Source organism: Palaemon carinicauda, chromosome 19 (genome assembly GCF_036898095.1).
Source record: "Palaemon carinicauda isolate YSFRI2023 chromosome 19, ASM3689809v2, whole genome shotgun sequence".
Classification (NCBI taxonomy): domain Eukaryota; kingdom Metazoa; phylum Arthropoda; class Malacostraca; order Decapoda; family Palaemonidae; genus Palaemon; species Palaemon carinicauda.
Window position 1 is genome coordinate 75,543,619 of NC_090743.1, and position 14,472 is coordinate 75,558,090.

Genomic DNA, 14,472 nt, shown 5'->3' on the forward strand with positions numbered 1-14,472 from the left:
ATGTCAGCTTCGGTTGACGTTGAATAGGCATCCTCTTCGTCAGGGGTGGAGGCATTGATGGAGGTCTTGAAGTGGCTGTCCATAAGGGCGTCGGCTTTGGTCATCAAGTCCTTTATGGGTAAACTATCGACATCGGGTATGGCAGCGCGTATAGGTCCGGGTAAACAGCGTATCCAAAGGGCACGAAGTAGGTTCACCTCACGAGGAAAGCCGTCTGCGGCAGGTTGAAGTCGAGCGATACTGGTCATTTCCCTGAGGGCAAGCAAAGCCCTTTGGTCTCCCATCGGTTGTTGAGAGAGCTGAAAAAACTTTACTACACAGGCGGCTGGCAACGGCGAGTACTGCTGCAGAAGGTATGTTTTGAGGGCGTCATACACTATTGGGGTGTCTCCTTGTTCACAAAGCCAGACGGATATTTCCGTGAAGGTGTCCTCGGGTATCGCCGTGAGAACATAATCTGCTTTGGTGGTTGAGCGAGTCACACCCTTGATGCAAAACTGGACTTCTGCGCGCTGAAACCAAGCAAATGCCTCTCCGCTGGCGAACGGTGAAAGTTTCAATGGGGCAGCCGCAGCGCCAACTTCTGTAGAGTCCGTCATAGTGCCAACGATGGAGGGGCGAGGGGGGTGGGGGTGGAAGGCGGTGGGAGCGAGGTCACCAATGTAACGGGCCAAGAGAAGGCTGTGAACTCAAAGGCAGTGTGAAAGCAACTGAGTTAGTTTATTGTAGAACACTCTCCTTTATATACAAAATCTCAAAGCGACACAAATTTTCATGTTGAGAAATCGACAATGTTACAGAGAAGAAAAGCAGACATGATTTTTCAGGTTCTTTTTAGTGCAAGGGGAGAGCGAAGATACAAGCACAAAATGAACTATGTACGATCATGTGACACACGGTTGGTACAATGTATTCTTCATAGCTGCTATCCTCTTGAAACGCTCTGGGCAGTGCTTATTCCAAGCATGGTGTGGCCTGGAACAATTAGGGCACTTAGGTGTGGTAGGTCGTCCTTCTTTTTGGGCCATAATGCACACTTCTGTGCAATGTCGCTGGCTGCAGACACCGCAGATGATGGGGCCTCTGCATTCTTCTTTATGATGTCCAAAGCATTGGCATCTATAATATCGAAGGGGCTCAGGTGTGTATTCTTCAATGGGGAAGGTTCCCCAGACTCCTAAGTCCAGTTTGGAGGGAACTGGACCTATAAAGGTGGCAATGAGACGTCGAACTGGAACCTCATCTTTGCTTGTGCAGCGAACAGCACAGTCAATGTTGCTGCACGACGTTGCAATGGAGATAGGCATCAACACAGGATACCTGGTGATGACTGCTTTCTTCCTAATAAAAACAGGATCCAGCAGCGTTAAAGTGGGGTCTTCCTGATGGAATCTGGCTGTCTCATCGTCCTTGGGGTAGATGATAAGATCACCTTTTCTGTTGGGTCTTGCAGTGAGTTGCATGCCTGGCTTGGAGGCCATGGAAGCAACAGAGGCATAGGAGAGCTCATGGTCCATTGGTGAAAGCCGAAACTTCGGCAGAGGCCTCTTTGGCTGTGTAGCTGGGATGTTCTCTGATATGGCAGTGGCTTCTTGCAGGAGTGTTGTAAGGCAATCAGTGCAGTTGCAGTCCGTGGAGTGGGCCCCCTGTTCGGTCTCCATGGCATTGGAGGACTCAGGCTCGTAGGTTGAAGGGATGACTGCTGCTGCAATTGACTGCTGAGAAGTTGAAGGGACAGACAAGGATGAGTCTGTGCTCTTAGTCCTTGGAGTCACAGGTGGCGATGGTAGGGCTGGTGCTGGAGCTGGTGAAGGGCTTTCAGGAGTCCTTTTTTCTCTTGGGAGAGGGTGTAGTCCCTTCCTTGGCAGCTGATTTCTTCTGTTTCAAGCCTTCTTTGAGGTTAATAAGCTTGGTAGATGCATGCTTGCACCCCTCACATCTGCATCTGATATGGTGATTATATACAGCTGGGTCGATCTTACAACGATCACTATATGACAGAGTGCGGACGGAAAAGTAGCCCAGGAGGGAAACATTTCCAACCGCCAAAATCATTGTGTTTTTATTCGAAATAAATTAACAAATACTAAGGCGGTAGCCTAAGGAAATATAAAGCCCTCAAAGAGCACGGCATTATGATACAAAAATCCAATGGGTGGAATGAATAATAAAGTTACAATCATTAGAAAAGAGTCCAGGGGGAGAAAACATGACGTGTAAGACGATGTCCTTGCAATTAAAATAATTGTGTATTGAATATATATGAGATTACAGAGATGATAATAAGATCATTCTAAGTGAAGGAGTCTTGGTAAGGAAACTTTGATGAAAACTTAATAAAGCTTATTAAATTTGGATTCATTCAAATATGACTCAAAATACAAAAACACTAATAATGAAGTGATGGTCATTCTATTCGACAGCAAAAAAAAGAAGTCGCTTTCAATGGTAGAGTCGCTACTTTCTATCTAAAATGTTGCTAACACTTTTTCTATTTCCTTTTTAGAATCATTCACTTTTCTGATATCATTTGGAGATAGGAACTACTATACTCATTTTTTTTGTTTGTTAATGAGACGTATTTGCACAGACTCGCAGCAGTGCCCTTTAAGCTCGGGAAAGTTTCCTGATCGCTGATTGTTTAGAATTATCTTGTTCAACCAATCAGCGATCAGGAAACTTTTCCGAGCTAAAAGGGGAACCCCTGTGAGTCGGTGCAAATCTGCCTCACTAAAAAGAATTGACTTATACATTCATTACGACATTTCTATTTGCAGATACTGATGGCAATTTTTTCCTTAATATCAGGCGTTGTTGCCTATTCTTTCACATGGATTCCATCAGCTGTAATTGAGAGTCCTGCTTCCAACACGAGTGAATCATTACTAAACTCTTCCTTTGAAGCCAACAGTTCTGCATCCAACAGTGAGATGAAAATAACCGATGAGGATCAACTAGAAATTACATTTTGGATATACCTTTGTGTTCGACTTCTCTATGCGTAAGGATCTTCTCCATTGGATTTCTATTCCCATCAAATTCTCACATAATATTTCAAATAAAACTATCTCCTGTTATTTGATATTGCATAGGGGGATAATATTTGTTACATCAAATTTATTCTAAAAGAATTTACAAGTATTGAAGAAATAATCCTTATAAAAGAGAATAGTTCCAATAATTTTTCAGTAAATAAAGACCACCTGCATGCCATGATTTTACCCATAGGATATTCTACGCAGTAACATACATCTACTTTGATGCTGCTGTGATGGCCAATACTCAAATCGCAGACGTCAACTATGGCTACCAAAGAGCTTGGGGAACAATGGGTGCCCTCGTAAGCTCCTACATAGGTGGGGTCATTGTGGGAAAGACTGGTAGCTTTACGTGAGTAGAAAAGCTTACATGTCCGAGTTTTTATGATGTTTAATTCTTGACTAATACTCTGATAATACACTTCCAAAGCTAGTTTAGTAAAACTAAAGTGAAATTTTCTATTTGTGTTACAGGGAGATATTCTACATATCAGCAGCACTACAAACAGTTTCGGCGATTCTAATGCTTAAAGTTAACATTAGCTTCAAGATACCTGCTATCTCACTTACTAAAAACTTCTTCCAGCAGTTATTAAGACCAGAACCTATTCTCCTGATTGGGGTTATATTTCTTGCAGGTTTGTAAATTTAGTTCTGAATTATGACATAAAGGAGACTTATCAACGATCCATATAATGTTGGCTGGGGTGCCCAGTCCAAACTGGTATGTATTAATGGTTCTTCTCTGGTGATGACAGGTTTTTAAATACTCTTCCTGTGCTGAGGGACTAGTATAGATTGCAAAAGTTATGAGCAAATCTTTGTCCATTCAGGCACATTCTAACATCAGTAGAAATATATTTTCACTGTAGACACTTTCTTCCAGCATGTTGGTATTTTTTTCCGGATAAACAAGCTACAACCCTAGTTGAAAACCAGGATGCTATAACCTCAAGGGCTACAGCAGGGAATACATATCAGTGATGAAAGGAAATATGAAAACATGTAGAATAGTGTGACTGAGTGTATCCTCAAGCAATAGATCTCTAACCAAAGACAGTGGGAGATCGTAGTACAGAGGCTATGGCACTACCTAAAACTAGAGAAAAATGGTTTGATTTTTTAGTGAACTTCTCCTTGAAAAGATGTTTACCACAGCTAAATAGTCTCTTCTACCCTTACCAAGAGGATAGTAGCCACTGAACAATTACCGTGCCATAGTTAACCCCTAGTGAAGAAGAATATTTCAGTTATCTTAGTGTTGTAAGAGGTTTGAGGAACGGGAAGAACGTGTAAAGAATATGCTAGACAATTTAGTGTATGAGTAGGTAAAACAATTATGAGCCGTGACCAGAGATGGATCCAATGTAGTAGTATCTGGAGAGTCAGAGGACCCAATAACTTTCTGGATGATACCTTGACCATGCTACTACCTAGAAATAACTAGTCATATTCAAAACAACATAAAATAACATACCGAAATGAATACCGGATAATCAAGTATAGGTGATACCCTTTAGAGTTACGATAAACTAATAAATAAAACAATATTAAGTAACAAAGATGGGTAATGAAGGTTAAATGGGTGAGAATTATAGAAAGGACGATGTGGTGGAGTTGCAAAATAGCCTAATCGGTGCTTTGGAGTGAGTTCGACCACATGCAGAGCTAAAAGTATAGAACAATTTGGAAGTCGTTGAAAAGCAAAGATAGGAGTTAATGATGTTGCAAGACTCTTGAAAGAGAATCTTTAGCAACAAGAAAGTGTGAATGTATAATTAGAGATGAATGGTGCTGTATGTGTATACGATAGTGAGTGATTAGTATATATAAATCTTTTTATTTTGTATACTTTACATACTTCTCACTTTGGTACAATGCATTTATCATTTATTGCAATTCTTACACAATTTCATCTTTAGCTGGTACTTTGGTAGCGGCACATGAGTCTACATTTTCTTTTAATTCATGATTCACTTTTCTATTAAATGTAAATGAATACTGATAAGTGTATTTTGTTCATATAAATGGAACCGAGTCCATTGAAGTGAGTATTACATGGTTTCCATATTTTAACTAACAACTGATTGTAGAGCATTTTTATTTTATGTTTGTTATGTTATATGTAGTGTCTTTACCTCTGTCCTCTATAAAACTGGCATTTACTGTAATGCTGCAAAATATTTCAGTTGGTCTTTTTATTAATAGGTATTTGTTTATATATAACTTTTATCCTTTTTCTAAATGGAGCAATGACCTAAAACATCCCACTTAGGATAATTTAAGTTTTTCTGGTTGTGCCTCAAAATAATCCTTACAGGTGATAAAATATGGTTTTGTGGATCAAAGATATTTAAATCAGACAAAAAATCAGGTGAAGTAGAATCGTTCAAGGTACTATTGTCACTAAAGCAATTATTTAACCTCATAGATTACAGATTACTAATGTAGCTTTTTTCATCTACAGGAATGTTTCAAGGCTACTTCGAAACATTTATGTACTTATTCCTATTTGACCTTGGAGGCAGCACAGAACTTCTTGGCCTCACAGTAACCGTTGGGACACCTTTTGAATTTGTTATGACCCTCGTCACTTGTAATTTGGCCAAGTCATTTGGATATGGACCCTTTATAACGCTTGGTGTACTGTTACATGCTGTACACCATTTTGGTAAGTAACAATATCTTTATAGAACACCAACTTTTTCACCAATCTTATGCTCAAAACCAAATACAGTATATCATCGAATATATTAGTTCAAATATTTGCAGCTAATGATATTATTTCAGACCAGAAGCAGTATCAGTAAATCAAAGATAAAGTAATTAGTAATGAAAAACATGATTAAGAATACTAACCACATTAAATTTCTTTAGCTCAGTAAGGTCAAACCAATACATCCATGTTGACTGGAGTTACAATAGCCTACTGTATATATTTGAAAACAGATAAAACGACTAATATGAGCATGGACGTCACTTCATATGTAGAATTGATATGTTTCAGGCTTCAAGGGGTAAAGGTTGATCTAGTAACCCAAGTGAAATGAGTGTTCGAGAACGGGTAACCAAAGAATAGTACTTTAGAATATGCCTACCAACTCTCAGGTTTATAGATAGCCTACGAGTGGCAAAGGGCAAGTCCATAAGCTTGTTACAAAATATCCTTGAAACCCACCATATATACATGTGATAAAAACCCAAGACATTCTCCATCCAAGCCTACAGCCAGGAAGTGCCAGTCATTGCCTGCTGGTGACTCAGTAAGTGGACCTAGAAGCCTCTCTAGCTAACAAAGACGGTTGGGTTGCAGACAATACTGAAAAGTACTGGGGCTGTAGTGGGGCTCAAATCTTGACCCACATAATGTGAACCAGAGGTGTTGTGGAGGATTAATTTTTGTTTTATTTTTATTTATTTTTGCTGTTTGCCAAATCAACAGAGAGAGAGAGAGAGAGAGAGAGAGAGAGAGAGAGAGAGAGAGAGAGAGAGAGAGAGAGAGAGAGAGAGTGTGTGTGTGTGTGTCTCAGCAAGCGAGAGGTAGTTAGTGTATCGATTGTTTGTTGTGAGAAAGACTGTTGATATAACTGAGATTGTTTGTTTGTGTTTTTAGCTAGGTTAGGACAGTGGTGCATGTCTTAGGTAAATGCTTATTTTTATTTATTTTTTAAAGATTTGGAACAAAAAATAAAATAAAAATTAACACAAAAATCAATCCTCCACAGCGTTTTCAAAAGGCTACCAGAATATACACGTGATAGTAGCAAAGAGACGCGGTGATGTACAAGTTATAATTATAATGGGCTTTTTGGTGAGAAAACAAATTCTTCTATGAAAGAATAATTGAGGACAGGATATTTTACTATTGAGATAAAATTTTCTGCTGACCTGTGATGAAACTATAGAGGTCTTTAAAACATCCAGCTGCAGCTGAGGCATGGAACAAAAATTTAAGGGGGTTAGATGGCCAGATAGAGGAAAGGGAATTGGGAAAAATAAGAGTTGAAGTAAATGACTAAAATGAAGGTAAAACTGTAGGCAAAAGGAATTATGACCTTTCAGTTTGTTAGTGAGGCTTGAACTGACTGATATAGCAAGATTCTCTAGTGCATTTTTAAATATTAAGGAACAATATTATCCTACGCATGTCTTTTTACATTGGAGCAATAAGCAGGCTGAATATATTCGGGAACCAGATGCACTAAAATTTCTCTAGCATTAAGTGTATTGCTATACCTACATAACTCACGACATGCCAATGAAACTACAACTAGAAGATTTTGTCAATAAAGCTTTAGGAAGATATCAAGAGCAAGCAGGTTAGTGGTAAATGATAACACATGGGATAATAATAAATTTCTTTTTTATAGATGCGATAATAATGGAGTGATAGAGACTTTCTAAGCATGTTCTTTGCACCAACCCTGGAAGAATATTGGATGATAGCATCAGCTGAGCGGCTAAGCCTGGTGTAAGAATTGGATAAATCTGGTCTCTTTGGGTTAGATTCATGAGACAGTAGGTGTGGAGGCTAGAGGTAGAATTTCTAAGGCTACTTTTCCATGCGTACACACACCCACACACACACACACACACACACATATATATATATATATATATATATATATATATATATATATATATATATATGTACATATATATATATATATATATATATATATATATATATATATATATATATATATATATATATATATATATATACATATATATATACACTTGAAAATCACATGGAAACGTGATGCTCAGATGCAAAAGAACCACAGGGAAAATGGAAATATGAAATATTAGATTAAGTCCTGACTAGTTTCGTGAACACGAAACTAGTCAGGACTTAATCTTATATTTCCTATTTTCATTTTCCCTGTGGTTCTTTTGCATATATATATATATATATATATATATATATATATATATATATATATATATATATATATATATATATATATGTATATATATATATATATCTATATCTATATATATATACATATATATATATATATATATATATATATATATATATATATATATATATATATATATATATATATTATATATATGTATATATATATATATATATAGATATATATATATATATATATATATATATATATATATATATATATATATATATATATATATATATGTATATATATATATATATATATATATATATATATATATATATATATATATATATATATATATATATATATATATATATATATATATATATATATATATATATATATATATATCTGTGTGTGTGTGTGTGTGTGTGTGCGCGCAGAAGAACCACAGGGAAAATGAAAACACGAAATATACGATTAAGTCCTGATTAGTTTCGTGATACTTCTTCAGAGGACTGATGAAGTATCACGAAACTAGTCAGGACTTAATCGTATAGTTCGTATTTTCATTTTCCCTGTGGTTCTTCTGCATCTGAGCATCACGTTTTCCTGTGATTTTTACGCATATATATATATATATATATATATATATATATATATATATATATATATATATATATATATATATATATATATATATATATATATATATATATGTACACACACACACACACACACATATATATATATATATATATATATATATATATATATATATATATATATATATATATATATATATATATATATATATATATATATGTGTGTGTGTGTGTGTGTGTGTGTGTGTGTGTGTGTATGACCACATTAGCATTGAACTAGTTGAGTTTTTCATCTCAAATCTCCCGCTGAATAGGGAAAGTGTAGATGTCTGCAGTTTTAAGTAGGATTACAAATATTGGCCAGTTTTCCTATAACGTAAAAGTAGTTTTCAAAATAACCCTTCCTCCATGACAGCGTACAGATTGCTTGACAATGCATCTAAATATTAGTTTGTCTAAATCATATTTTTATCATCCTGGGGAATGGTTCATATTTGATCTGATTGTTGAAAATACAATCTAAATCTTACTTTTAAAATACACAAATACTTTTGAAATATAGCTCTGGCTACTTCCACTTAATGTTAAAAATTTGATCTCTTTTTAATACATAATCTCAAATCCTGATATTTAGATCTTACTGACAGTTTATGTTCATAAATCCTTGAGGAATAGATCTACCAGTTTCTCCAACATAAATCTGAACACAATCAATTATTATTATTTTTATTATTATTATTATTATTATAATTATTATTTGCTAAGCTACAACCTTAGTTGGAAAAGCAGAATGCTATGAGTCCAGGGGCTCCAACAGGGAAAATAGCCCAGTGAGGAAAGGAAACAAGAAAAAAGAAAATATTTTAAGAACAATAGGACAACCAAAATAAATATTTCCTATATAAACTATAAAAACTTTAACAAAACAAGAGGAAGAGAAATAAGACAGAATAGTGTGCCCGAGTGTACCCTCAAGCCAGAGAACTCTAACCCAAGACAGTGGTAGACCATGATACACAGGTTATGGCACTACCTAAGATTAGAGAACAATGGTTTGATTTTGGAGTGTCCTTCTCCTAGAAGAGCTGCTTACCATAGCTAAAGAATCTCTTCTACCCTTACCAAGATGAAAGTAGCCACTGAAAAATTACAGTGCAGTAGTTAACCCCTTGGATGAAGAGGAATTTTTTGGTAATGTCAGTGTTGTCAGGTGTATGAGGACAGAGGAGAATCTGTAAGGAATAGGCCAGACTATTCGGTGTATGTGTAGGCAAAGGAGAAATGAACCGTAACCAGAGAGAAGGATGCAATGTAGTACTGTCTGGCCAGTCAAAGGACCACATAACTCTCTAGCGGTAGTATCTCAACGGGTGGCTGGTAAACACCAAAACCTGCTCCTTTCTTAATTAAATATTCAAAATTAGAGAACTAGAAATGGCATCAAGATAATGGAATATTCATGGACTGTCATTTCCCAGGTGCTTGGAGACTTTGTATGATTTTGTAGATAAAGTATATGAATGTTTTTCTAGGAACCTCTTTGCTATATCTTCCATTCACTCTGAGACCCAGATCATAGCCAATCATAATCAATATGGAGACAAAAAACATTGATTATTCAGTATTTTATACATGAACATACATACCTTCCTTACCTACAAATGTGTGTGTGTGGATGTTTGCATGTGTTTCTTTAGTACAATCAATGGAATCATGATATGTGTCCTTAGTACAATGAATGGAATCATAATATGTTTCTTTAGTACAATCAATGGAATCATAATATGTTTCTTTAGAACAATCAATGGAATCATAATATGTTTCTTTAGTACAATCAATGAATCATAAAATGTTTCTTGAGTATAAACAATGGAATCATAATATGTTTCTTATGTCCAATCAATGGAATCATAATATATTTCTTTAGTAGTAACAATGGAATCTTAATATCTAAAACTAGGCAACCTATTTACACTGCTTGAGGGCAAGTGTCTCTCATAAGAACACCTACAATCAAAGTAGAAAATATAAATAAAACATTAGTTAAAAATTCCCAAAATATCAAAGAACAGGTTTCCAGTTATAATAAAAAGTCCAAATTTTGAATTGATGAAGTCCTCATTATTTTTTTTTTCTTCACAGGAGTTTGTCTTATTGAAAACCCTTGGTGGATTCTACCGCTTGAGGCAGTAGGATCGGCATCTAATGGCTTTTTCATGACATCATCTATGGCCTATTTCACTTTCCTCGTCCCGACAGAAACAATTGCCTCTTTTCGAGGACTCTTCGCAATAATACATGACGGCGCTGGTTAGTTATTTTATGGTTTTTGCTGTTATTGCATTAAATTTTTTGCGGTACTTGTGTCGTCCATTATCGTCACAACCTTGTCCTAATATACTTCTCACACTATTGTAACCATGCCAAAGTATTCAATTTGTCTTCCAGTCAATTTTCGGTAATTTACGATCCATTACCCTCTTTGTTTGTCTACAAATCTTCCTATCTTTACATTAACCTCTTACCCTCAAGCTTTATTCAGCTCTGCCTCTTTTTGTATATAACTCTCACTGGTATAGCTTATATTTTCATCTCGAGTACTTGAGATCAAATTCACTCCTGTATTTCTATTAATTGAGTTCTTCTTCTCTCATTTTTTTCCTGGACCTCCATATCCCTCCTCTCGTACAGTAACTGTTTAATTTTCTATTTTGACATCCTTTTCTTGAAAAACCATTTCCTTTCCTTTCACTAAACATGCAATTTTGTCCTACTACCCCTGACTGTTCTACACCTTCTAAACCACAAACAATCTATTGCAAGTCTTAAAACTCGGTTTAATGGTTGGTTTCCTTATAATCCCCTTCCACGTTGGAGTCATCAACCCTAGCTCATGATTTCTCCATCTCTTCATTTGATATCATCAAAACTTCTAAATATTAAACTTTATCCTCATTTCAATCATAGCTGTATTTTGTACCCTCCTTCATCCGATTCCAATTTTATCTTGTTTTTTTTCAGATCAGCCTGAGAATTATTTGATTCACTTAAAAATAGGCATCGTCATGAAATTACATCTCTTTCATACTCATATCAAATTGTATTGGTGGATTACTTATTATTTCACTTATGAATATTATTCTCCAGAAACCACATACGTCTAAGAATTAATTCCCTCCCAGAGCACGTTTTCACATTTATGGTCCTATAAACTAGGAAAGATTCAGTTTTTATCATAGCTGTACTGTTACTGACCCTATTCAAGGTACCTGAACACTATCATTAAATCATTCTGATCTTCAAAAGCCATGGCTTCTGTGTAACTGTTGAGTATAAAGAGATGTAATGGACTCCTAACTCAAAGCTCATTTTAATATCTAAGTATCCACTGTATCTAAATTAAAATGAAGGGCCTCTTAAAGTATGAAGAAGTTAAAAGCCTTACTTCTTCCTATCTTCAAATGGAAATTTTCGGAAAATTTTGTGTAAAGTTTGATCTCGTATTATTCCCTCTCTGCTATAATTCTTTACTTTAAAAGTAAGTGATTTTATGCTATAATTTTTAATGTCGGAAATAGTGAAGCTATTTTTGTTTACAATTGTATTAAAATGATATCCCTGACAAAAACCTGCTTTTCAAGCTTAGAAATTACATCACTCAACTTACACAAGGATATATTAAGGAACCAATAAACATTAGTCTATGATACTATATGTAAAAATATCTGAATATTTCAGTTGTAATTTAGTCATATAATGAACAAAACGAGTTACACTTGTAGAAAACTCCCTCTACCGAAAATTTTCTTTCCAGGAAGAATGCTGGGTACCCTCATTGGAACAGAGTTAAGGAAATACCTAACCCACAAAGAAATTTTAGCAATTTGGGGTTCTGTAGCTGTTGCAACTGCTATTATTTATTGCTCAGCATATTACGCACTGAAGAAATACAGGTCTACAAGCAACTCTACTGAGCATGAGCCTGAGCAAGAACAAAAGGGAGCCAATTCTAACAAAGAGCTCTCAGGAATTGACAACGAAGCATGTGAAGCTGAACTTTAAAGTAATCTTTGTTTACTTATGATAAGTGATATAGATGAATCCGTGACTGTGATATAGGTAGTAAGATATATGGTATTGTGGAAATTCTTTCCACGCTTTGTTTTAGTCACCTCCGTTATTCCATTTTTTATTTTTTGTTTGTTATTTTCTGGGTTTTAAGCATCTCTTTTTTTTTCTTTTTTTTTCCTTTGTAACCTTCATTATTATACCCTTAAATATTCATTGCTGCTAACATGTCCATCATTCCCATGTAATGCTTTACCTTTCATCACCTCATTCCTCTGTAGATGATTTTCTCTCATTTCGTGAGCTCACAGTACATTGTTCTGACGATGCAACGTCGACAATTTTTAAGAAAATAACAGCACTTGGTTGCGTTCTGTTCCAAATGCTCTTGAAGCTTTGGATGTTTAACCACAATTGGTTTGTATTTAAGTAACTCTTTAATTTACGTAACTCATTGATCTTAGCTTATTTTTATTTACATCTCAGTACCTATTTATAAGTCTGTTTAGCTAGGATTGTTTTCTGTGTTATTAAACATCACTAAACGCCACTTAATTTTTTGTATGTATATTAATTTTATAAGCCAGACAGTAGGATTTCTTTATAATTACTTTCCCCTGGAGTTTCAAGAATGATCCTTGTATTTATAAAAAAAGCACCCTTCAACAAACCACGTAATCATAGAAATTTAAAGAAGAAGACTCGAGCGGCTTGAACCAACTCGGCGGCGGGAGGTAGAAGCGTGTGAGTGGCCCATTTAAAAACCAGGAAGCGTGGAAGGCGGACGTAGGCATATCTTCTTCATCTGAGACGTCGTTTTAACATAGGCGTCGGTTCAACTACATGTTGGTCAACCATTTACTAACCAACAGTATGCCTTACTTTGTGCCATTATTTAGAAGATAAACCTACGAAGACAAAACACGTCAGTGCAGAACTGAAGATGCACCGTGTTCTTAACATTTTACAAGATGCCTCCACTACGTCTACAATCAACCCTCAAGAGCGTGAGTACTAATTGATGGTGCTCAACCTTGGCCAAGGAACTGTTCCCCCCTTTTTTTCTAGCCTTTATTTGACGATTTGCACATTTAGCTAGGAAGTCATGTTCAAACTGTCTGGTTTAATCATTCGTGGCATGTCCATTAACATAAGTTGTGTTCCCGTTCCCCTCTATCAAGTTTGAAATTTTATTGCCCGAGAGGAATGTGTTCAAAGTAGTGAGTAGAACTTTTGGTATTATTTCAGTCACCATTTTTACTTTCATTGGTTCATTAGTCATTTGATTATTGATTTACAATTTAATTGATTTAACCATTTTCTTGGCATTTTTCATTTTTCATATGCCATCCGGTCTTTATTGAAATTTCAATTAGGTAGTTTTGCTGTTTTTTCCTGTGTCAGTTAGGTGAAAATTCCTGTTGTACTTTATAGAAATAAATGCCATTTTTAGGTTAAAATTATTAACCGTTTTTAACTTGACCTTTACATTTTGAAATGACTAAATGAGTTATCATATAAGGTGAGATATGACTTAAGGGGAAGTTTATATTTACGTCAATCTAAAGCCATCGGTGTCAATCCTTTATTGTAATGTTCTACGGTATTACCTCCTGGTGGTCCTTAGGACATTTTGACTTTTACAGTACTGCTCCACCTAACTCTTTGTGAAACTGTCGTTAACGTAACTGATTCAGTCCAACCACACTTGATTGGGATTTACTATTCTGCGTCCTGGAGTAGCGTCTGAACATCAAGGTGATATCGGTGCCGACAGTCCCGGTATAGAATAATCTTTGGACTTCAACGTGTGTAGGGAAAGCAAACCGTCTTCGTTGCGGTTCTCTAGTTTGTCAAGTGTGAGAGTGTTGGCGCTCTATCCTTCAGGCTCGG

General features: G+C 35.7%; 1 protein-coding gene across 2 annotated transcripts in view; it reads left to right on the forward strand.

Moving 5' to 3' along the window:
* LOC137658681 (major facilitator superfamily domain-containing protein 6-like) overlaps window positions 1-13,822 on the forward strand; it is a 32,065-nt gene extending 18,243 nt beyond the window's left edge. For both annotated transcript variants that reach the window (XM_068393657.1, XM_068393656.1), the window contains exons 4-9: window positions 2,778-3,001; window positions 3,229-3,390; window positions 3,513-3,676; window positions 5,506-5,709; window positions 10,654-10,821; window positions 12,326-13,822. In XM_068393657.1, coding sequence (XP_068249758.1) covers window positions 2,778-3,001; window positions 3,229-3,390; window positions 3,513-3,676; window positions 5,506-5,709; window positions 10,654-10,821; window positions 12,326-12,573 — 1,170 coding nt within the window. In that variant the 3' untranslated portion in view covers window positions 12,574-13,822. The remainder of the gene's footprint in view (window positions 1-2,777; window positions 3,002-3,228; window positions 3,391-3,512; window positions 3,677-5,505; window positions 5,710-10,653; window positions 10,822-12,325) is intronic.
* Window positions 13,823-14,472: the final 650 nt, after the last annotated feature.